General features: G+C 34.2%; 1 protein-coding gene across 2 annotated transcripts in view; it reads left to right on the top strand.

The window, feature by feature from the left end:
• The window catches only part of ASCC3 (activating signal cointegrator 1 complex subunit 3), a 366,855-nt gene that overhangs the window by 274,551 nt on the left and 67,387 nt on the right, over nt 1–24,917 (top strand). For both annotated transcript variants that reach the window (XM_027855178.1, XM_027855187.1), the window contains exons 35-36: nt 12,876–12,987; nt 14,393–14,527. In XM_027855178.1, the coding sequence (XP_027710979.1) occupies nt 12,876–12,987; nt 14,393–14,527 (247 nt within the window). The remainder of the gene's footprint in view (nt 1–12,875; nt 12,988–14,392; nt 14,528–24,917) is intronic.

Genomic DNA, 24,917 nt, shown 5'->3' with positions numbered 1-24,917 from the left:
GTGTGTGTGTGTGTGTGTGTGTGTGTGTGTGTGTGTGTGTGTGTGTGTTTGTGTGTGTGTGTGTGTGTATATATATATATACACATATATATATACTACTATATATACAGTACACACAAGTATATTTATGTAACTTGAACTCGCTCAGTAAAACTAGGTATTGTCTTAGCAACTTAACATTTATCTTTGATTTCAACCCTGTTAACTATTTTTGTTCAGTTCTTCCCAGTCCATTTTGTAAAATAGAAACAAAATAGGACTTGAATATTTCGGCATTCTCTTCATGATTCATTATTATTATCCCATCCATGACTAGCAATTTTATCTTGTCTTTGATCTTCCTTTACCTGCCACTTAGCTTAAAACATTTTTAATTTAGCATTTATCAGAAAAGTCAGCTAATGAAATGCTATTCTCATACCTTGTAGATATAATTAATATATCTTTCAGCATATACCATCTTTTCAATATTCCAAATAGGGACTGTGTATATACAACTTGTCAGATTATTACATGAGGGGAGAAGTTGCTGTTTAAGGTAATTTTGCAAATTAACATAGCATATTGGAGTTACTGAATTAAAGATAGAAAAATGTGCTCATTAGAGAAGCAGATTATCAAGGTCTTGAACTCTTAATGTTCTTTATTTCTGGTTTTCCTCCATACCTTGTCAAAACCATTAAAATCCACCACACCAAATGATCCTGGAAAAGAAAATGAGTGATTAAAAAAGGGGGCATTTTGATTTTGAAAGTGTTTAAAGCCAGTGACTATAGTGTGATTTAGAATTGTCTTTTAATCCCTTTTCTTCAGAATCTGACACATAATTCAGGAAGACTGAGGATCTTAAGATCCTTAAGATCACTTAACAGCTTGCTAAAGATTATATCAGTTTAGGGGCAACTAGGTGGCACAGTGGATAGAGCTTCGGCCTTGGAGTCAGGAGGACCTGAGTTCAGATGCGGCCTCAGACACTTCACACTTACTAGCTGTGTGACTTTGGGCAAGTTACTTAACCCCAAATGCCTCATGAAAAAAAAAAAAAAGATTATATCAGTTTACCTTGTTGATAATCTTCATTTAGTGTTATGAAAAAATTATACCTTCCTTGTTTTCTACTCCTGATGTTCACATTTAGTAGCTATACTTTCATCTTTGGAAGGCCATTCAGGTCATTCTAAAGCTATAAAACTGGTAGATATAATGCATATTCATTTGGCAAACATTTTTGAACTCTTACTATGTGCAACATAGAGGTAAGGTCAGCATTCTGATACCGGCTTAGGCTCCAACATTGGAATTCAGAAATCACTTTTTTTCCCCATTCTCTTTATTTTCTAATTTTTTAGTAAGACTAGCCTTTTCATGCCATTTGATTTTGAAAGGAGTAGGAAAAAGGCATAGTAATAGGCCATGAAGTTATAATTATTGAAATATCCTACTTTCCTCAAAAAGAATTATCAAAATTACTCTTCCTGGAAGACAGATCTAAATACTCACTTTGGTAGATCTTTGGTGTAGGTCTCTTGCCCCACCAGTGGAGATTTACCCCTTCACAACTTTTCAGTCTCTTCAGTTCTTATCCATGTTTTCCCTTAAATTTTCTATATCAGATTTATTAATGTATCACTTTAGCTTTCCATATCTTGTCACTCATTCTTACTATTTAACCATCCCATCTTCTTTTCCAGGTATTTATGTTCAGATTATGTTTTATACTACCTGGGGTCTGCCAAGTATCTTTCCATTTTTGTTATTTACAGTTTTAATTTTTCTTAGATTACAGCATTCTAGAATATGCAAATATAGCATCCCTGGGAGACTATTGTAGAGGGGGGACTATGTAAAACATTGCATATCTTCTCATATTTAATTAGTATATTGGTTAGTTTTGCTAAAGTATCTTTTAGCTTGATAGCAAAAAAGAAAAGATTGATATAACTACACTGGAAAAGTAAAGTTGACGAAAAAAATTTATTTAACAAATATGATGGATGGGAGGTCTGTCAAATTAATACATCAATATGTTTACCTTGGACAGTAATAACTTTTCCCGGTAATTTCTTATTTATCCCTCTTCTCTTGTCATTACTAAACTTTTAGCATTAATAGAAATTAACAATTTACTCCATTACTACAAGCACTTAAAATGGGCCTAGGAAAGTAGTACTCTTATTAATTAGATGGTGATAACAAGAACAATTTATTGGATGCTAATGATAACATCCTTATATCACGACTCATCATCTGTGTCATGGCATATAGGGAGAAGGAATGGCAAAGTAAGAGAACACCAGCCTAGGTGATATATGGTGAGACTTCCTTTGTGTGTCTTAAGACCCCACTGTGGTAGCTGTAAAGGCCTATCAGGATCCCTGAAACATTCACCAGTTGGGCCCTGGTGATACTACTGATTAGGATAAGGAATTAGTCTTCTCTGCTATTGGTGCATCAAGTTGCTACCTCATTAAGGTTCATGTTTTCTTAGCTTATAGAGATAGCTGCAATTGCTTGCTGTATCTCATGCACATAATTCTTATTTTGGAGAGGTTTGGAAGGTCTTGAAGATGAGAAAAAATGTCTAGTCTACCATCTTTTTGGTCACATGATTTGGGAGTATAATTTCATTCCTAAACCTACATTGAATGAAATAAGATAAATTTGAGGAGCTAGCAAAGTCCAAAGAAGGAAAAGTTAAAGTCTCTGAGATTATTGAAAATTTTCACTGAATGAAAACTAATATTAAGACAAATGACATCATCAACACCAATATCTCTAATGAGTTTGAAAAAGAGATGGGCATACTGAGATTGGAATTTAAGTTGTAGACAACTTCTACCAAAATAGAGAAAGAAAAAAGAAACATGAAGAAAGAAACTAGGCAATCAAAAGCAGATCAGAAATTCTAAGTTCTCTTAGTAATCATAAGCAAAAGTAACTATACATACAAGGCATCAAAACAGTGTAAAGAATAAAAATAATAATTCAACCTCAATTAACAACTGTGCTAATAATGAGAATTGAGGAAATCACAGGCAAGACTGAACCTTCAAAAAAGGCTGTGGAAATGTTCTGATCATTTCTATGGTCATAAGAAGTCCAAATCAACAAAAATAGGAGTTGGATGAGATGAGAGACAGAAAACTTGTGTACCATTAATACAATGAACAGTTAGGGAAAGTGAATGAAAATAGGCAAGTTGTGAGGTTAGATATGTTCTGCAGTTATTGCCTTAAATGTTTCATAGTGATACTTGAATTGATAGCAAAGCACTTTATCAGCTTCTTCTCAGACATAAGCCTTACCCTCACCTTTCTTAATAGGCATTACATATCTTTTATCAAATTGTGGGAACAGTGCTTCTCTCAATATAGGTCGATTATCTTTCTATATAAAATAGTCATAGCTTGTTTGATTAAAAAAATGTTAATATACATATAAACACACAATATTGACTTGGGGTACAAAAAAGATGTGCAAGAAAGTCCCACAAGTATAAATAGTGATTTGTTGATTCAGTAATTATTGAACAGGCTGCCCAAAAGTGCCATAACATTTATACTGCAGTTATCTCTTCCACATTCTAACTTTCCCCATAATGGTTTTGATATATCTTGAGTTGGCATAACAAGTTACTGTAAATGGGAATTTTGGGAGAGCTTTGCACAAGCCACAGAAAATACGTGATGGCCAGCAGACAGCACAGAAAAAGTTTAGAAACTCAGAAATGCTTAACCCAAGTTTTACAATAAAGTACCGTAAACACTTCATAAAAGAAAAAGAAGAAATTCAGACTTCTTCTCTGATATGAAGGTAGGGCCAAAAAGTTTTTCATGGGTTTTCCAGATCGTGGAGGCCCTGCGCCCCTAACTCTTGTGATGTGGAAGGGATAACTGTACTCCCATTGTTTTTCACAAGGACTTTGACTCAAATTATAGCTTATTCACTTACTGCAAATATATAAAACATACCAAAGTGCAACAGGAACGCTAGAGTATTTGATATCCAGGTGGGAAACTATTCTTTAAAAAGAAAAAAAAAACTACTTTTTGTTTATAATATCCCACCAATGTGATTATGTCAAGAATAGTTGATATAAATGTCGCATTTTTCAAAGAGGTAGTAAGCCCATTATGCTTCTGCCTAGCCTTAAATCAATTATCATGTCACCTAAATATGGCAACCAAACTTAAAAAGTAGTGGAGCCAAAGCACTTGATACATGTGGATGATATCAAGCTATATGGGTCCACCCAAAAAAAAGATCTTCATCTCATGAAATTTCCAATGGCATCATTGAGCTTTTTGGACTCAATGAGTATAAGATTTGTAATATACACCAAAGAAAGAGATTCACGCTTGAATACAGATGTCATATTGAACCAATGGTTGAAGACAATACTTACAAATACTTTGTCCACCTCTACACAGGAAACATTTGGCATAAAGTCATCAAAGAAAAAGTTGTAGTTAAATGTGTTAAGAAATTTACCAGCATCCAGAAATCTAAGTTAGATGGGAAGAACACATTTAAAACAGTTAACACCTATGCAGTACTGATCTTAATATGTGCATTAGGAACTGTAAAATGGACCGTGACAAATTTTAAAAATATTCATAGAAAACTTATTCACAGTATTAGTGAAACATAAGATGCATCACTCTATAGCAGCTATAGAATGATTGACACTTCCTCATGAAAAAATAGAAGATTGATAGGCATTGTTTCAGCACATGACAAGCAGGTCAGAAGCCTACAAAAATACTTTTGGAACAAGTGGGCATCACTTTTCCAAGCAATAATCAAGGCTGATTGTAGGATTCTACTATTGGATTTCTTAAATGTATTCAACAGTCATTTACCTCTAGTTAGAGCCTATGAAATTGCTAAGATCCAAGATTGGAATCAAGAAACCCTCTAAGGGCAATATCTAGATGAACTCGGTTGACATTATTTTGACAAAGAAGCATCAAAGAAGTGATTGAATTATGCAGATGTATTTGTGGAAATGGAAGATTTTAATGACAATGCACAGCCGGGTTATTTTGACCAGACACAGCAAAAGGATTATCCTTAATGATCAATCTAGAATATTCAAGGAAATGGTTAAAACTGTACAACACATCACAACAGACTGTAAAATCTTAGCACCTACGTGATACCTAGCAAGACACAAATCTGTGGCTATAAGTTAAATATCAGATGCCTGCTATCTTTCATGCACTGACAGATGACAAATTGCCATGCTACAAATACTGACCTGAAAATATCCTAGAAATTTCAGCCTCCAAACCAATTGGAACCAACCTTTTATCATGGACTGAACCGTTGTTCACAACTGTTCAGAGAAAACATAAATCCACAAAAATTTAAGAACTGAGTTTTTAATAGAGATCATTATGCCAAGTACTCATAATCTCCAGGCTATGTATAACAAAAAGCTATCAAAATGTAGAGATCTAGCAAAGATCAAAATTATATCAAAACAGTTCTAGGTGCATGTCATCCCTGATTTACTTTGTGCTACTGGAATTGTACTGAGGATATTTAATAGTGAGCCTAAGAGGAAGTGTTTACATTTTAATACTTATATTCAGAGATAGGTACCTTTGCAGTTGTCCGTCAAACATTAAATATAAAAAAATAACAATATGATCATCCCCAGACCATAAAAATAGATATGAATGAGATAATGATAATAACCCCTAACAATAGCATATTTCTATGCTACATTAAGGTTTTTCAGAAAACAACAATTTTGTGAGGAAGAGAGATATGGTGTATGACTGTTACAGTGGAATGGGCTCTAATTCTTTGGTGAGGGAACCCAGGTTCAAATTCCATCTTTGACACTACCTGTGTGACTTTAGACAAATTACTTAGGTCTCAATTTCCTTATCAATAAGGTGAGAAAACTGGATAACACGGCCTCTGAGGTTCCCTCTAGCTTTAAATCTGATACTATGATCCTATAAAGTGGACATTCTTAACCTGGGGTCTGTGAACTTTTTTTTTTTTTTTGGCGTTCTGATAACTATGTTTCACTATAACTGGTTTCCTTTGTAATGCCATGTATTTTGTATTAAGCATTTAAAAACATTATTCTAAGAGGTTCATAGATTTCGCCAGAGTACAAGAGAGGTCTCTGACACAAAGAAAATTAAGAACCTCTTCAAAGAACTCCTTTATGTACATTCTTCTAATCGTTTTACATAGGAAAATTATAACCCTGGAAGGCTGTCACTTGCTCAAGATTACATAACTACTTAGTACAGAATCAAGACTGGAACCTAGTTCATCTGATTCCAGCCAGTCAACCAATAAACATTTATTAAGTACCTGCTATGTGCCGGGCACAGTGCTTAAGTTCTAGGAATACAAAAAAAAGGCAGAAGATTGTCCTTGCCGTCAAGGACCTTACAATCTAATGGAGGAGGCAGCATGCAAATAGATAAATACAAAGCAAGCTATTTATGGCATAAATAGGAAATAATTAACAGCAGGAAGATGCAGGAATTAAGAAGAGTTGGGAAGGTTGCCTGTATAAGGTGGGATTTTACATCACGGGGGGGCGGGTCTTATTTATGTCAATTGTCAGGATTGTGCGTTAGGAGGATAACTTTGACAATTTACGAAGGATGGTTTTAGAAAGAGAGCTACTAAATAAGGTAGGGAGAAAAGTTGAAAAGCTGTTTCTGCAGTCATGGTGAGAAATTACAAAAGCCTGAAATAATGTGATAATAGTGAGTGGAAAGACGAGCACTAACACTAAAGGTAACTTCATTGATGTGAATACTCTAATGATACAAATCACAACCTATCCAGGACTTCTCATCCTATGCAACTCTTGCCCTAGTCCTCCCACAAATCTTCCACAGCAGAGTCCGCACAGTGTCAGGACTGGATTCCACTGGAACACATGGTTTGTCTTTCCTAACCCTTGTTCTTACTGCATAGCCAGCTTACATCTTTCCCAATTACACATCTCTCTGAAAATATCATTCTTACCTCTTCCTGCACAATTCTTGACTAGTAATACGTTGCAGCCTATTCATGTTCTCCCTGTTCTTCCCATAGCACCTCAGATGACCCATGACTTAATTAATTTAGGGGTGAAGAATTAGATCTCCCCATCTTGCCCAGGCTAGAAGGGCATCAGCTTCTCACAGGCCCAGTCCCACTGCTAATCGCCACAGAAGCTTTAACCTGCTCCATTTTTCACATGAAACATTTGCTACTTCTTAGGCAGCATAATGGCTCCCCACATTGGTATCTGACTTAGTGCAGACAGCAAATTAGCATTAGCCCTACTACAACTCTGAACTCCCAAATCCCAAGATCAATAGTTCATCCTCCCCAGTACAGGGACTATAGCAATGTATCACCACAGCAACTTAAAATTTTCAAATCTTGACAGTCCCTGATTCCCAACCATTCAGCATTTGTGGAAAAACACAATATGGGTATTATAAATTGATGTGGAAATTTAAAGCAAACTCTAACCTGGTACACAGCACAAATTAGTTGTATATGGGGACAATGTTTATTTTTATTTTCAATTGTCTTTGATATACAATTCAAAATAATTATTTTCTGATTGCCTCCCAAAAAATTGCATCTGTTTTTATTATATTCTAAATACTGCTAAATAAATACAGCTTGTTATATTTTATATCATATAGAAATATGTGACAAATAGATATAGTTTTGATATAGTTTGCAATATGTGCATATGCAAATAGATGTGATATGCGTGTACAGATAGTATACATATTTTATATTAGATATAGCTAGATCTATGAGCTACTGTTTTCAGAAAATATAATACCCTCTAAATTGAGTTCTGAATTCAATTTGTGTGGTCAGTTTTACTTTCTTTATTCTCCTGAGAAAGCCTTTTAAATAATAGTAGGACAAAAATGTTGTGGTAGTTTCAGCTGTCCTTGCAACCTACTTTCATTATTTGTGTCATTATTACTGCTGCATAATCTGAACATAAAAAAACATGGTGTTGTAACAAATGACTTCCCAGTCCTGACAGTTATAGCACCAGCATTTCAAAACTGATGAAAAATTTCCCAGAGAGATCTCTGGCCAGGTTTACATAAACTAGACAGGAAATGATTGCCACTATCTGCATTAAATCCACACTGTTTGGAGTAACTTTATCTGTGTTTTATGTTGCTGCAAAAAGCTCTTTATCTTTTTTAACTGGTAAAATTCCCATCCTTTCAGAGATTAGAAAAATAATTTCAGGCTTCATGTGTTGTAGTTCTTGCATGATTTCTCCTTTGATGACAAATTTTAAGGATAATAAAAAAGTTAGTTTCAGTTTTTGATTGTTTAAATTTTATGTACTTTGTGAATTTTTATGATAGGTAGGGGGTGTGTTATTACTTTTTCCCAGTGGACTACTAATGGAAGTTAGCTTGTCTAGTCCATGTGCTAGATGCTGTCAGTATAAAACTGCCTTTGACTTTCACACCTCTCAGGGGACAAGTAATTGTTGTGTTCAAACAGCCTGTAATTGTGATCCCGCTGGCTTTCTCAGTACGCTTCTGGCTATTAGAATCATTAAACAACTCAGCACCTGTTAACAGCATTGTAAATATTCAACCCTGCTTGTGTGCAGGTTGAGTCCAATATAGAGAAGGCTTACAGAGCCCAGCCTCATAAATTAGAGCTTCTGACAAGTCAATTATTGCGAAACTGGGTTTCACTGTGAAATAAATGAAATCGCATGCTGATAAAAAGGTAGGCTGTCTGTTTATGGCAAAGGGAAAATAATGATTAGATGATTTCAATGCAGTGAGCATGAAACTGCATTGTATTTATTCTTTATCTGTAATTAAACAGTTGTATAATATAACAGCTTAAGATAACCCATAAATTATATTTTTCCACTGTGAAAAGTATACAATGAAAACATACCTTTTTTTACTTATATACTACTTGCTTTTTAAATTACTGCATAATTTGAATGGTTGTCCTTATTGAAAAAAATAGGATATATAATCCCTTCCAAGTGACTACATACATACACACACATACACACATACACACGAATTGTTCAACCAACCTCAGTTCACATTGTAGAAGCTTACTATATTAGTCTACTGCAAGAGGATGTATGAATCCAGAAAATTGTTCTAAATTCCCAAAACATTGTAATACATTTGTTTCAGAATTATTTTATTAACTAGGAAAAAAGGAATTTCCATCTTTATCTGCTTTAATTATGTTTGTTTTGTTAAAATGTATACTTTAGATGTAACTTTTATAAATTCTATTTCAAATGTCTGATTTCTTTTGTAAGATGTGAAAATAGTTTAAGTGGATCTAGAACCACAGTCCAAATAGTGAGAAAAACTACATTTTTTTCTGTAGATTGGTTAAAATAAATCACTAATACTCTCTATAGGAAGTTTTACATTTTTTGTTCAAAGAGACAAGCTTTAAAATAATTGTCTTTATTATTACATCATTGATTATAACTTTAAAAGTCTACTGTTCTGAAAAAGTTATCAATTACACATTTCTGAATTGCTGTCATTAAAAATATAAGTATTTTAGTATAAGCATTCTTGTACAAAAATTTAGTAAAACATGAAATACTGATAGGTTATTTAATTCTACTTGTTTCCTCATCACATACGTTTCTGCATATACATAATGGGGCAAATTTTGAAAAAAATGTGATCTTTATTGAGAGAAAGCTTCTCAGTAAGAAAATGTAATATGTTGCTTGGAGAAAATGTGGTAACAGTTTTGTACCAAGTCAGTCTTTGACTATTTCAGTACAGAACTCCTGATGATGTGTTACCTTCTCTGAGACATAAGTTTTCAGTTAATTATCCTTTTTATTTTTTGGCAACAGCTTATTTAAAAAATGTAAGAAGTATATGCTATGACCCACTTTACCTGTTTTAAAGATAATACCTAAAACCACAAAATCATTCTCATCATGTTTCTAATAGACTAGACATAAACGTGCTTCATCTGTAAAATGTATATCATTAAAGTATATCACAGGAAAAACAAAATCTGGAAGGTATAAATTTTTTAAAATACAAAAACTGAATTACTAATGAGCAATTCTAACCAACTACTGGAGCCACTGGTGATTTCAGAAATCTTTTTGCCCCCAAATGACACCATTAAAGCAAGAATAGTCAGGACATGTCAGTGTTTCAAAATCAGTAACAATTTGAGTACCCAATATGTTGCAAGTCCTTCACATACTGTTTTCTATTTTTAATTACGTCAAATTCAAAAATGTTTTTGTGTTTTTGAAATACTTTTTAATTGTCATGGGTGTTTTCCTAAACAGTGTTTCCCCCCTTTTAGCTTGTTTAAATAGTACAGCAGAATAATTTCTTTACTGTACAACCTTTACTAGCGAGAATATCATAATGCTACATGTGCAGCAATTCAATTACATTTTCACTAATGTTTTCAATTTATAAGAAACTTATTAAATGCGTATTAGTTCAAACAACTATAAATACAGCATTAGAAAGTTTATAGAAGCAGCAAAGCCAAAAGAATGTGGTGAGCTGTCATTGCCAAAAGTTTGGCTAATGAATTTCATTTTTCCTTAAAAAAAAAGGAAAGAAATATGTTTTTAATAACTCCAAGTGGCTTGGGATACTCTGTGTCCTTTTACATGTCCTGCATTTTTATTTTTACTTCCAGAACAGAAAAACATTATTCTTACTAAAGACTTCTTTCAGTTGTTTACCAGGCCAGGAGCTAATTTTTCTCATGCTTACTAATTTTATTCTTTTACCCTTTTGTATCTGACTGTAGCAAAATCCATTTGGTCTAAATTATCTGCAGAACTAGTTTAATGTTTAATTGGTCATTATTACATTGATAAGTGTTTGTTTTAGGACAAGACTAAAGATTTTCCAAAAAAGACTTTTAATTTTTCAAGTGATTCTAAAACTTTAAGAAAAAAATATACTTAAATTTTATCAAAATTAGAATGAAAATAAGATCTTTTGTGCTTTTGGGGAGGGGAAATTAAATACTTAATGTATGATTGTACTTTAGTCCTCATAGATAAATATTCGAATTACAGCGTGTTTTCCCTTTCTCTTTGACATTTTAACAACCATCTCAGTTATCTCTTTTCTCTGCTACTTTTCATTATAATGGATATCTGTCAAGGTACTAATCATAACAAATGCACAATTCAGAATTTCAGGAAAGAGATTTTTATGAGGCTTAACCAATGGCAAATTCTCATATTTGGAGATATTTTTGCCAAATTCATGTATTTCTGATTTAAGTATCTCTTTCTATAATCTGAGTCCAAATATGTTTATTTTCAGTATTTGTTTATAGAGTGAGCCCATTTTCCTCCCCTTTGAGGGAAAAAAGGGGAAATGACTGCTGAACAGTAGTACTTCTACTCAGCATTTCTAAATTGTGTGAACATTTATGTTGTGAAGTCTCTAGTCCCTTTGCAGGCCTACTGTCTTTATTTGAAAGTACAGTCACCTTTTTTTTCTTTTTTTTTTTAAACAGCTATGAGTATGACTTCCATATTCCAAAATAGTTTAAGTTCTCTGCCTATATTCCAGCTTTGAGAACAGCTAAATTCCACTACTCTAATCCTAAATCTCCTTTCCATTTACTTTTTCTTGGGATGGTGGGATGTGGAGACAAATTTCCACCTTGCAGGGTATAGAGTAGCAATTAGAGGATTACTATAAGTGTATGGAGATAGCCACTCTGCTTTTGGACCTTTGCCAGAACACAGATTCCTCCCAATCATAGGGATTTACAAAGGGTGATGATATTCTCTAGAGGGTGTAGAGAGGTGAAAAAAAGTAAAATACATGCTCTTATGATTTTTTTACATGCATAACATGTAGCAAACTCTATAAAGTTTGTGTGTACCCTACAGAACTGGGTTGGATTTTTTTAAAGCCTGATGAAGCACCTTCTAGGCCCCAGGATGACATTTATTTAATGCCATTGGAATAGTAATTTACCAAATGGCTCCCTTGGACCCTAAATGGTTTATCCACCTTCAAAAGTGAGCAGTTTATTCTCAGTGATTAATTCACCTATGAGAAGTTCACTCTTGTCAATTAATATAATAATTTTGTTACATAATAGCTCACTCTGGTCAGAGGTTTAGATATACAATTTTAAAAATAAGTTATTACCTACTCATTATAATATATTTTAAATATTAACATATACACCTAATTTAGTAGTTCTCAAATGTGTTTACCACTTATTAAGTGCTTACTATGTGCTATAAAACTATTTGGGTAAGTTCTTTCAGGGCAGGGATTGAGTTTACTCTAAACTTTCTATATCTACCAGGCCTAGCACAGTGTCTTTATACAGTGGGCACTTAACTAATTATCTTTTTTTTTAATTCAGAATTTTATCTGCTTCATGTAATAAAATCTGTGTCAGTAATTGAGTGAATGGGTGGCGATGGTAATAGTAGTGGTCGTGGTGGTGGTGGTGGTGGTGGTGGTGGTGGCGGCGGCGGTAGTTTCAGTTAGAAAACACAATAAAGTTATTACTTTATACATAGATTGGTAATTTTAAAACAAGGTCAACGACTTAGTTACCCATAGGGCAGTGACTTTAACCAACTTGCCAACCAAATCAGTTGATCTTATTTTATAGTGTAAGTTTGCTCATCTGTAAAATGGGAATAATAATTTCTGGCTTTTTTTCTGCAAGTTTCTATGAAATAAAAAAGATGTTTTTAAATTCTCAGAAAAACACTATATAAAGTTAAAATTATTTTTATTTAAGATTATTATTAAGATCAATTTTAACTAAGATAATTTAATATAAAATGCCTTAAAGCTGTTAGTTGTAATCATTTTGTTCTTTTCTAGTTATTATAACCTGGATGATGTGAGCCATGAATCCATGAATAAGTTCCTTTCAAACCTTGTGGAAAAGGCCCTCATTGAACTGGAATATTCCTATTGTATTGAAATTGGAGAGGTATGTATCAGGTTGACTAATATAACAGAAAAGGAAAATGACAAGTGTTTGAAGGGATGTGGGAAAATTAGGATGCTAATATACTGTTGGTGGAGTTGTGAACCAACCAGTCTGGAGAGCAATTTAGAACTACTCCAAAAGGGCTATGAAACTGTGCATACCCTTTGACACAACAATACCATTACTAGATCTGTATACCAAAGAGATCAATTTTTTAAAAAAAGGAAAAAGACCTATATGTACATAAATATTTATTGCAGCTCTTTTTGTGGTGTCAAAGAATTGGAAATTGAGGGGATGCCCATCATTTGGAGAATGGCTGAACAAGTTGTGGTATATAATTGTGATAAAAAACTATTATTCTATAAGAAATGACAAACAAGATGTTTTTAGAAAAACCTGGAAAGAATTACATGAATTGATGCAAAGTGAAATGAGCAGAACCAGGAGAACATTGTACACAGTAACAACAGTATTACATGGTTATCAACTGTGAATGACTTAGCTCTTTTCAGGAGTACAGTTATCTAAGACAATTCTGAAAGATTTATGATGAAAAATGCTATCCACCTCCAGAAGAAATAACTGATAGAGTCTGAATGCAGATCAAAGCATACCTTCTTTTACTTTATTTTTCCTATTTTGGGGGGGGTACCTATGTTTTCTTTCACAATATGACTAATATGGAAATACGTTTTTCATGACTGTACATATATAGTCTATATCAAATTGCTTACCATCTCAGGGAAGGAGGAGGGCAGGGAGGGAGAGAATTTGGAACTCAAATTTTTTTTAAAAAATAAATGTTAATTGGAAAAAAATAAAATATTTGAAAATTTAAAAAAAAAAATTGGAGAGGTATGACTCTAAGTCAATATCAGTTTAAATTTTAAAAGTGGCCTTCTCCCTTTGGAGAAAAGGCCTCTGTATTCCCTTCCTAAAATCCAGCCATGTTTTAGGGACTGCTAGGCAATGGACATGATTCAAAGTGAACTTCTACTCCCAACCGTATATTAAGATTTGTCACCGGGGTAGTCTACCAAGAGCACTGTTGATGAGGTATTATTATGTTTTAGATACTCTAATCAGTTTTATGCATACAAATATGCAAATCTTCTTATTTTTTAAATGCATGCCATATCTTTTACAGTTTTATTTTATATGTATAGTACTTCAGCTATATTTTGCTGAAATTGAGTTGATGAGCTGGCCTAGGAACCTAACCGCAATTTATAATAACATTGTTTCTATGAGGAAAAAAAATATATTCTTAGTGTACAATACCTGACTTTACAAGTAAGCTTTTGTAATACACTCATTTTGGATTAAAAACTACCTGTTTTCTTCATGCTTCATTTTTTAATTTGTTTTTTATACCTGAAATGTTCCATTTCCTTTAAAACAGGATAATCGTAGCATTGAACCACTTACATTTGGCCGAATTGCATCCTATTATTATTTGAAGCACCCAACTGTCAGAATGTTCAAGGATCGTTTGAAACCTGAATGCAGTGTGGAGGATTTGCTTTCAGTTCTGACTGTGAGTTTCAGATTTCCTTCATGATATCATTATGTGTTGTGATGTAAAGGGTATATTTTAAATGTAGTAATTCGTAGTTGTGTATAGCTTTGACTGGCTTAATGCCTTCCACATAAGAAACATTCAATGTTTATCAAATTGGACTTTTAAAAATTAAATTGCTTACTATACTCAGATCCTAAATTCTTAACTCTTAAGACTATGACCAGAACTAGTTGAATTAGTTGAATTCCTCACTAATATATCACCTATAATATGTTTTGACTCTTCTTTAATCTGGTATTGTGGTGATGTAGAAAGAGCACTAGACCGGGATTTAGAGAATGGGTTTTAGAGTCTGCTACTAATTAGCTTTGCAGCCATGATTTAGTCATCCATACGTCTGAATCTCAGTTTCTTTGTCTGTGCAATGAAGTAACACTTTCTAACTCCAAAATCTTTTGATTTTAAGATACATTCCATTATTACTTGTGTAAATTACTTTATATCATTACTGCAAACTCATCCTAAGTTAATTTTACTATTGAGGTTGTTTAGAATTTTTAGCTAGGGCCAAATAATTTTGCAGAAATGCTATTTTCTAAAATTTTTTAAAGTAGAGATGACATTTTAAGTACAGATTAAATTTTAAGTAGAGATGACATTTTTCTTTGTATTTTTAGATCACTATGAACAACTTTCCTTCCCTTGCCTATATCTTTTAAAAATGGGGGGTTGAGGAAGTTTAAAAATTTTTAAAAAAAAAGAATGTTTTCTGTGTTCTGAGTTCTCACTGGCTGGATCATCTCTCAGTGTGCTATTTACTGTCTTCCCCATGCCTCCACTTCTCTGTATATGCTCTGAGATCTTATTCAAGGCTTATAATTTCTTCAGTGCTCTATTTGCTAGTCTGATAACACTTTCTTTGATCTTTTTTTGTATAAACACAATGCTTAGCACAGTGTTAGATTACCAATAAATACTTGTTTGATGTATTAATTGATGGATACCACTTTGATCTACACTCAGTTTGCTACATGACTAGTATTGTGGATAATCGACAATATCAGATAAAAAACAATTTCTATTCTAAAGGTTCATTTTAACATTATTTTATAGAGTATTTTCTTAATTATATTTTGCTCAGAATAATAATGAAATTAGTGTAACCTCTTCATGTAAGGTAAGCTATCTGATGACCATAGAAATCAGTCCAGAATTGTGATAAGTAGAAGGAACGCAACATAGGATTTAAAATTTAAAACAAGTAACCAACAAAGTGAATTTGTAGAATTAGCATGCTGATTATGGATTACATTATATGCCAAAGAAAATTCCAAGGAATTTTGTGAGCTACCAAGGGAGGTATTTATTTATGTCTTGCCCTTCAGCCATCTCTATATAAAAGTATCCATCAAAAAAGACCATCCTGCTCATGCCAACATGTCATTTCCCTCCAACATTTCAGAGGCTTTGTTTAAAAACAGTTACATCAATCTGAGGATCTGTTTTCATCCAAATGAACTTAGACCCTCTATGAGTAACCCAACAAATGCATACCTTTTGCAGATACACATATAAGGCACATTTTCCAACCTTTACCTCTTTAAGAAACTTCATAATCAAAGTTAACACAACCTGATATTTATATGGCAAATTTCATCCAAGAAATTCAAACCTTATCACTGAAAATAGTTCATCCTAAGATATCACCATGTGAATTATTTTACTCCTTTTAAAAGGAAAAAGCCAAGTAGTTAAAGTATTACATGAGACACCCAACTTACACCTCAGTATTTCAGAGGAATTAATTTATTAATTGGGAACTTGCTATGTGCTAAGCGTTGTGCTAAGCATTGGAAATATAAAAACAAAAGTGAGGATAGTCCATTCTAAGGAGACGTTAGGAGAATGGTGAGTGGAACCAAAGGGAAGTAGATTAACAGACACACTTTCCAGTACTAGTGGCAGTAAGGATTTGATGATAGTTCTGGAACTGTGGGATGATTGTTAAAGATGTGACTTATGGAAAGTGGGGTGAGGAAATCAGGGGAATAGTATGACTGGAGCATCCAAGTTGGTATAATAACCACACATAAGTCACCTCAAATCAGGACATCAGGGTAGAAGTTCCAGAGCGAAAGGTTTAAAATGTCCTGGGCATTATTTCTAGTCCAGGCCATAAGGTAGCTGGTGAGAAGATGGTGGAAGAGTAGACAACTCTTGTCAGCTCATCAATATAGGTTCTTCCTCCAAAGATAGAGATTTTAACCCATCCATGCTTTCTTATTTTATGTGACTCTTGTCCATGGGTTTCCACAAATCCTCTAGAAGGTCTGCGTACTAAAAGCTTTCTTCACATTACATGAATACTAGTGGAGCACATTTCCTACCTCTTATGCACACTACATGACCAACTCATCTCATTTTCCATTAATAAGTCTCTTAGTGGTTTTTTGTATTCGTTCGGCATTAATAATTTATTACAGCCTATTTATAACTACCATATGTCTCTCCATGGCCTTTTGGGCAACTTGCAGTTTTGATTGATTTATCAAAGACTGTGGTATTCCATAATTTATAGTCATATAGCATTATTAGAGTAATACTTTTGTTTTAAAAATGGATTCTTATTTCAGAGAGGTTTGGAATCATTTGTGTGTTGTTTCCCTCTTTATATTGTCAGCTTGTTGAGGGCAGGGACTGACTTTTTATTAATTTTATCTTCGGCATGTAGTACAGTGCGTGGTATAACATAAGCACAATAAATGTTTGTTGGATTGAATTGAAAGTACCATTCCCATATGAGTTCTATTCCTTAATATAAGGCAGTCGATAATAGAAGGAAGACAGTACTTCCTGCTGTTCAATTATGGCCTATTTTGTTGTCCATCTTCAGGGACTTTTTTTTTTTAAGTGAAAAAATATGCTTTAGTTTGCCCTCAGAATCCAACAGTTCCCTCTCTTGAGGTAGGTAGAATTTTCCATCATGAGTTATTTGGAATCATGGTGAATCATTGTATTGATCAGTGTCAACTTTCTTTTTACTGTGGAGGATATCACTATTCTCCCAGACTTCCAGGCTGGCAACCTGGGTGTCATCCTGGGCTGCTCATTCTCATTCCTCATATACAAGCTGCTGCCAAATCCTGTAGATTCTGCCTTCTTAGAATTGTTGGTATGTGCCCTCTTCTCTCCTGGGACATTGCCACCATCCTGCTCTAGGACCTCATCACCTCATGCCTGAACTACTCCAAGAGCCTGTTGCTTGATCTCCCAGTCTCAGGTCTCTGCCTACTTCGGTATAGTCCTTTATGAAGCTATCAAATTGATCTTTGTAAATCAAAGGTCTGACCATGCCATCCCCCTATTCAGTAAATGCGAGTAGCTCTCTATCACCTTCAAGATCAAATAGAAAATCCTCCATTTGGCATTTAAAACTCTTCATAACCTGGCCCCCTCCTACCTTTCCAGGCTTCTTACAGCTCACTTCCCTCCACTTATCCTTCCATCCAATGACTCTGGCCTCCTTGCTGATCCTTGCATAAGACACTCCCCAACTCTGGCTGTCCTCCGTGCCTGCAATGCTCTGCCTCCTCATCTCTGCCTCCTGCCTCCCAAGCTGCCTTCAAGTCCCAGCTAAAATCTCACTTTCTTTTTTTTTTTTTATGGTAATTTTTTATTTATTTTTTTGTTTTCAACATTTACTTCCACAAGATTTTGAGTTCCAAATTTTCACCCCATCTCACCCCTTCCCCCACCCCAAGATGGCATGCATTCTAAATACCCCTTCCCCTAGTCTGCCTTCCCTTCTGTCTCTCCCCCCCTTCTCTTATCCCCTTCCCCTTCAATTTTCCTGTAGGGCAGTATGGATTTCTGTACCCCATTTCCTGTATTTCTTATTTCCCAGTTGAATGTGAAAACATTTTTTTAAACATGTGTTTTTAAAACTTTGGGTTCCAAATTTTCTCCCTTCCTCACTCCCCACCCACCCTCATTGATAAGGCAAGCAACTAAATATAGGTTATATATGTGCAGTTATGCAAAACACTTCCATAGTAGACATGCTGTGAAAAACTAACTCTATTTCCCTTAATCCTATCCTGCCCACCCTTTTATTCTATTCTTTCTTTTGACCCTGTCCCTCCTCAGAAATATTTGCTTCTGATTACTCCCTTTCCCAATTTGCCCTCCTCTCTGTCATTCCCCTACTCTCTTGTCCCCTTCCCCCCCATTTTCCTGTAGGATAAGACAGATTTCCACACCCAATTGAGTGTGTATGTTATTCCCTCCTTAAGTCAAATCCTATGAGAATAAGATTCACTCATTCCCTCTCACCTTCCCCCTTTTCCCCTCCACTGTAAGAGCCTTTTCTGTTTTTTTTTTTGTAGGATAATTTACCCCATTCTACCTCTCCCTTTCTCCTTCTCCTAGTATATTCCTCTCTCACCCCTTAATTTTATTCTCGAGGTATGACCCTTCATCTTCAACTCACCCTGTGCCCTCTATCTATCTATATATACATACTTATAATTCTTTCCCTCCAACTACCCTAATACTGACAGAGGTCTCATGAGTTACACATATCATCTTTCCATGCAGGGATGTAAATAGTTCAACCTTAATAAGTCTCTTATGATTTTCTCTTTCCTGTTTACCTCTTCATGTTCCACTTAAGTCTTGTATTTGAAAACCAAATTTTCTATTCAGCTCTGGTCTTTTCATCAAGAATGCTTGAAAGTCCTCTATTTCACTGAATGACCATTTTTTCCCCTGCAGGACTATGCTCAGTTTTGCTGCATAGGTGATTCTTGGTTGTAATCCTATCTCCTTTGCTCTCCGGAATATTATATTCCATGCCCTGCGGTCCCTTAATGTAGAAGCAGCTAAATCTTGTGTTATACTGATTGTGTTTCCACAATACTTGAATTGTTTCTTTCTGACTGCTTGTAATATTTTCTCCTTGACCTGGAATTTGTCTATAATATCCCTAGGAGTTTTCCTTTGGGGATCTCTTTCAAGAGGAGATCAGTGGATTCTTTCAATTTCTATTTTGCCCTCTGGTTCTAAAATATCAGGACAATTTTCCTGGATAATTTCTTGGAAGATGATGTCTAGGCTCTTTTTTTGATCATGGCTTTCAGATAGTCCAATAATTTTTACATTCTCTCTCCTGGATCTATTTTCCAGGTCAGTTGTTTTTCCAATGAGATATTTCACATTGTTTTCTAATTTTTCATTCTTTTGGATTTGTTTTACAGTGTCTTGATTTCTCACAAAGTCACTAACTTCCAATTGCTCTATTCTAATTTTTAAGGAAGTATTTTCTTCAGTAATCTTTTGGACTTCCTTTTCCATTTGGCCAATTTTGCTTTTTAGGGCATTCTTCTCCTCATTGGCTTTTTGGACCTCTTTTGCCATTTGGGTTAAGCTATTTTTTAAGGTGTTATTTTCTTCAGTATTTTTTTGGGTCTCCTTTAGCAAACTGTGGAGTTGTTTTTCATGATTTTCTTGCATCACTCTCAGTTTTTCCTCTACTTCTCTTACTTGCTTCTCAAAATCCCTTTTGAGCTCTTCCAAGGTCTGGGACTGGTTCATATTTTTCTTGGAGGCTTTGGATATAGGAGCTTTGGCTTTGTTGTCTTCTTCTGGTTGTATGTTTTGATCTTCTTTGTCACCAAAGTAAGGTAATATAATAATAAGAAATAATAATAAATAAAAATAATAAAAAATAGTAATAAGAGAATACTTCCTTCTGTTCAGTTATAGCCTATTTTGTTGTCCATCTTCAGGGACTTTTTTGATTGATGTACCGATAGATTAGCTCTGTGTACTATCCATTCAAGTGTATATGATGGTATGGTCAAGAGGCAGTTTTTCATCCACTTGGTTTTTACAAATAGATAATTAGCCAAACTCTTGAGAGATTAGGAGGTGCCTATGTAGTGCAGTCGATAGAGTGCTGGACTTAGAATCAGAAAGACTTGAATTCAAATCCTGATCTAGGTATTTACTAGTTGTGTGACCCTGATAAGTCACTGAAATTCTCTGTCTTTTCATCCTTATTTAGTAATTACACCTACCTCATCAGGGTTGTTGTGAGGATCAAATGAGATAATGCATGTAAAGCATTTTTCAAACTTTAAAGCTCTACAAAAATGTTAGCTTAAAAAAAGATTGTTAATCTTATTTAAGAGGTTTTCAGTATTCCAGATCTTAATGCATGCAGCACAATATCATCTGCAAAAAGCATTTTAAAGACCCCTCCATCAACGGAGAATCTCTCTTCCATTTGGATTCTATGATAGTGGCAAAAACCTTTGTCAAACACATATCTCCCTGTTTCATTTCTCACTTGATATTACTCATCAGAGCACTGTCGAGCAAAGTTAATTCTATTGCTAATTCTATGTTATGACCCTAACATGTTCATTGCAAACATCTTGTTTGGAAGATGCATCTTCCACTGCCAAGTCAAATCAAACACTAAGCACAGTGGGATCTCATCTTTGCTAAATCTTTCTGTAAGTTATTTGATTGTAGGAAAAGTTTCTTGTTTCCTTCTCATATTAATATCAAGGATGCCTATGATAGGATGTAAAAATTATTCTCATAAAGATTTTATAGAAATGAAGAGAGACATCATGACATACTGGATCAAGCTCTAGTCTTGAAGCCGGGAAGACCTGGGTTCAAGTCCTACTTTTGTCATATACTAACTGTATGACCTTGGGCAAATTACTTGGCCTGTAGAACTGTAGACAATTTTCTGAGACTATAGGTTGAGAGCACATGCTGACCAGCATTGGTAGAGTAAGTATCTTCACTTGAGAATGAATTGGTGAATCATCCAATTCCTTATTCCTGCAGATAACACTGGTGGCTTGTGGGCCAGTAGTTATTATCTTTTTAGTCTTTTTTTTAGTAGTAATAACATTCATGATTACTTCTAAGTATCTGATATGCTTCCCCTTTCAACTTGAACACAGACCCCTAAATTTCATCCAAAATTGTATTGACTCCATTGTAGCTGCTTGTCCTGACTTTGTTTTCCATAGTACCATTTCTTCTTCTTTATGCAAAACCTTGGAAACGAGTCCAGAATCCCACTGTCATTGATGGAGAAAAAAATTAATTCTCTTCCATTTTTTTTGTATGTTTATTGTTTTCGTTCAAATTTCATCCTCTCAGATCAGTTGTGAATGACTTAGCTACTCTCAGCAATACAGTGATTCAAACAACTCTGAAGGACTTATGATGAAAAATGCCCAGAGAAAGAACTAGTGTAGTATGAATAAAAATCGATGCATACTTTTTTACTTTTTTATTTTTCTTAGGTCCTTTTTTTGGGGGGGGTTCTGTGTTTTCTTTTACAACATGACTAATATATAAATGTGTTTTGTATGACTACACATATATAACTTATATCAAATTGCATGCCTTCTCAATAAGGGAGTGGGGAAGGAGGGAGAGAATTTGGAACTCAATTTTAAAAACAAATGTTAAAAATTATGTTTACATGTAATTGGGAAAAAAATACTAAATAAGTTTTTAAAAATTAAATTTCATCTCTTCAGAATGATATAGCTTAAGCTTTCTATAAAACTCAAGCTTTTTGTAAACTCATTTTTTCCCAACAGCACTTCTTACTATTTTATGAAGTAATATTGTTCATTATTTTAAAATCTCTTCCATAACATTATGAATATTTGTTCTAACCCTGTGTTAGCCTTAGCTGCCATATTTCTCTGCTTGTCAAGGCAATCAGGATTTTGCTGGCTGATCTATTTTCTATTTCTTTTGGCCTACTGGTAATGACAATTGATTTTTATCAATTAAAACCTCCTTGGAAAAATAATAAGCAAATATTATGTATCTTCTATGTGCAAAGCATTGTGCCAAGTGCTTGGAATCTTACTGAGTTTTTTTGTAGAATTTCTCTACTTTATCATCTTTTGCATTTGTTAGTGGCTCATAAGTGGCAGCTACCACCATGATGATCTTTTTCTTTATCATTATGAGCACTGCAATGCAAGATGACCAAGTTTCCCACAAAATATGTTTCTTCTTGCCTTTTCAGACACAATGAAACTAACTCTGACAGTTCTTTTATCTGCCTCTCTAAAGAGGACTTATAAGTCACCTTTCCATTTAGTAGAAACTTTTGTTTTTTGGTTTCATTTAAAGCAAGAATGACAATATTCTTGTGGCATAATTTTCCTAGTCTTAGGTATTGTTTGTTTATGGGATAGGTAATGATCTCGCATTCAGAGTACTGACAGTTAAGTAAATGTTTGTAGATAATTCTTAGATACCATCAACACATATACAAAATGGAGCTACCTAAGACTGGGGGGCTATTTTGTATTTTTCTTTTGTTATGAGTTTCTATTTCCAAAAATTCACAAACTACTAGTAAAAAGCTTCTTTGTACTTAAAAGAGGCTGATACTTATTGTCCCTAAAGACTTTCTAGCATGAGGGTGCCTGCCAGAGTTTGACTTTGACTGGAACAGTTTTTCATGGGCTAGAGTCCACTTCACACAGTGTGAAGAACTTTGGGGAAGGGACTGGAAATGTCCCAAGATGAAGAGTAACTTATTCTACACCATTTACCAGGCAGGTTGATGAATGGAACATTACTTTTCTTAATTTTTTGCCTGGGACTTTTTTTTTTTTTACTAGGCAACTCTTCTTTTAAGGAGTGATAATTTTGATGGCTCGATGTGGTAAACAGGGCAAAGCAAGCTTACAATGGAAGGAATGCTAGATTTATATTACTCCTCTGTATTATAGTAAACTTACTAGAAATAAATAATATTCTGTGTGAAGAATGGTTCTTGAGACTTTTTTCTGTGACCTTTCTGAGGATTCCTAAAACATACCTATCCCCAACTTAGGTAGCTACCTCTATAATATTAATACCAAAATGTGAGGATAGTACTAACCTTTGATCTGTCGCTGTGGATCACCAAAATTGATTCAGCTGATATAGTTTGCCATTCTTAGTATCTTTTGATACTTTATGCCAAATTATGATATCTTTTACCAAGTTTAAGCATAATTTCCCTCTGCACTACAGAATTCACATTCCAAGAGCACATTAGGAAACAAATCCCATTTGAATTTCTTCCTACAGACTTTAGTACTTGCCCCAGGTTCTAGGTTGGCAGATAAATGGTTAGTAACTAACTCCTTTAACAATGGCCACCTTCAATTCATTTTTGCATATTTCCACCCTAGAAAATTTTTAACTGACAAATATGGCACCCTTAATGGCATTCAGGAAAGTCAATTTGAGACATTATAGAGTAGGAAGATATGTTTTCCCTTACTGGCATAAACATAGTAAGGGAGAATTTAAGAATTGTTAGAATCCAAGGAACAGTGAAATGGGGAAAGGGGAGCCTGCTTTATCACATAGTAAGCTTAGCAATAAAAAATGAGCAGGGTTTGAAAATAAGTTCCTTAATAATTAGAGCTAGCATCCATCCTGTTTAACATTTTTATAAGTGATCTATAGGAGGAAATATTTGGTGTATTATCCATATTTCAAGACAACAGTAAATTCTTTGGGGGCAGAGAAGAAAAGTAATGGGAATAAACTTCTGTTAGACCCTAGGAACGTTCTCAAGTTTACCTAAAAGTGAAAGATAAGTTATAATGTGAGCAACAAAGTAAGAATTCATTTAAAAACATGACTGAATTATAGAAAATACAGGACCCTTAACTCTTTCTTGTTCACTATAGGTACAACCTAGGAAAAAGGACCTGAGAGTTATTATAGATTGTATTCAGTGGTCCAATAAGCCAAGAAAATGCTGACCATCAACCAGAAGGATAGAAAAAATAAGATATTAAACAACAATATTCTGTCTAAAATGCAGTAGTTAATTCTTAGATAACTTAGATAACTGTAGTAGTTATTCTAATTTCTTTCTACTTTAAAATCCAAGAAGGATATAATAGAACTATAAAAGTCAAAGCAGTTCAGCTGATTGAAGAGATGAGGAGAACTACCACAGGAGAATGGTCTGAAAAAAAGAAAAAAGAGAAAACTTTACTTTTGAAAGATGAAGGCTAAGAATATGAATTTGACTAAATTTACAAAATAATGAATGGCATAATGAGATGAACAATAAATTCTGAAATGCCATCATGTACAAGTTCAGACTAGATATTTTCTAAGTTTTTTTCTATCTCCAAAAGTGTTTTGTAGTTCTGAGATAAGTGTAGAACAAGTAAAAGGAAGTATTATGTCACAGCGGGTTATAATAGTAGGTAGCTCATTCCTTAAAGTGGTAGGACAGGCAAAAAAATAGAGATTAAGAGAGCTTTTAAAAGATGGATAGACTGACAGACGGCAGATAGATAGATAGATAGATAGATAGATAGATAGATAGATAGATAGA

Source organism: Vombatus ursinus, unplaced genomic scaffold, assembly GCF_900497805.2.
Source record: "Vombatus ursinus unplaced genomic scaffold, bare-nosed wombat genome assembly UNPS02000582.1, whole genome shotgun sequence".
NCBI classification, from domain to species: Eukaryota; Metazoa; Chordata; class Mammalia; order Diprotodontia; family Vombatidae; genus Vombatus; species Vombatus ursinus.
Note: the sequence above shows the minus strand (reverse complement) of the source record. Positions and strands in the feature narration are given on the sequence as shown.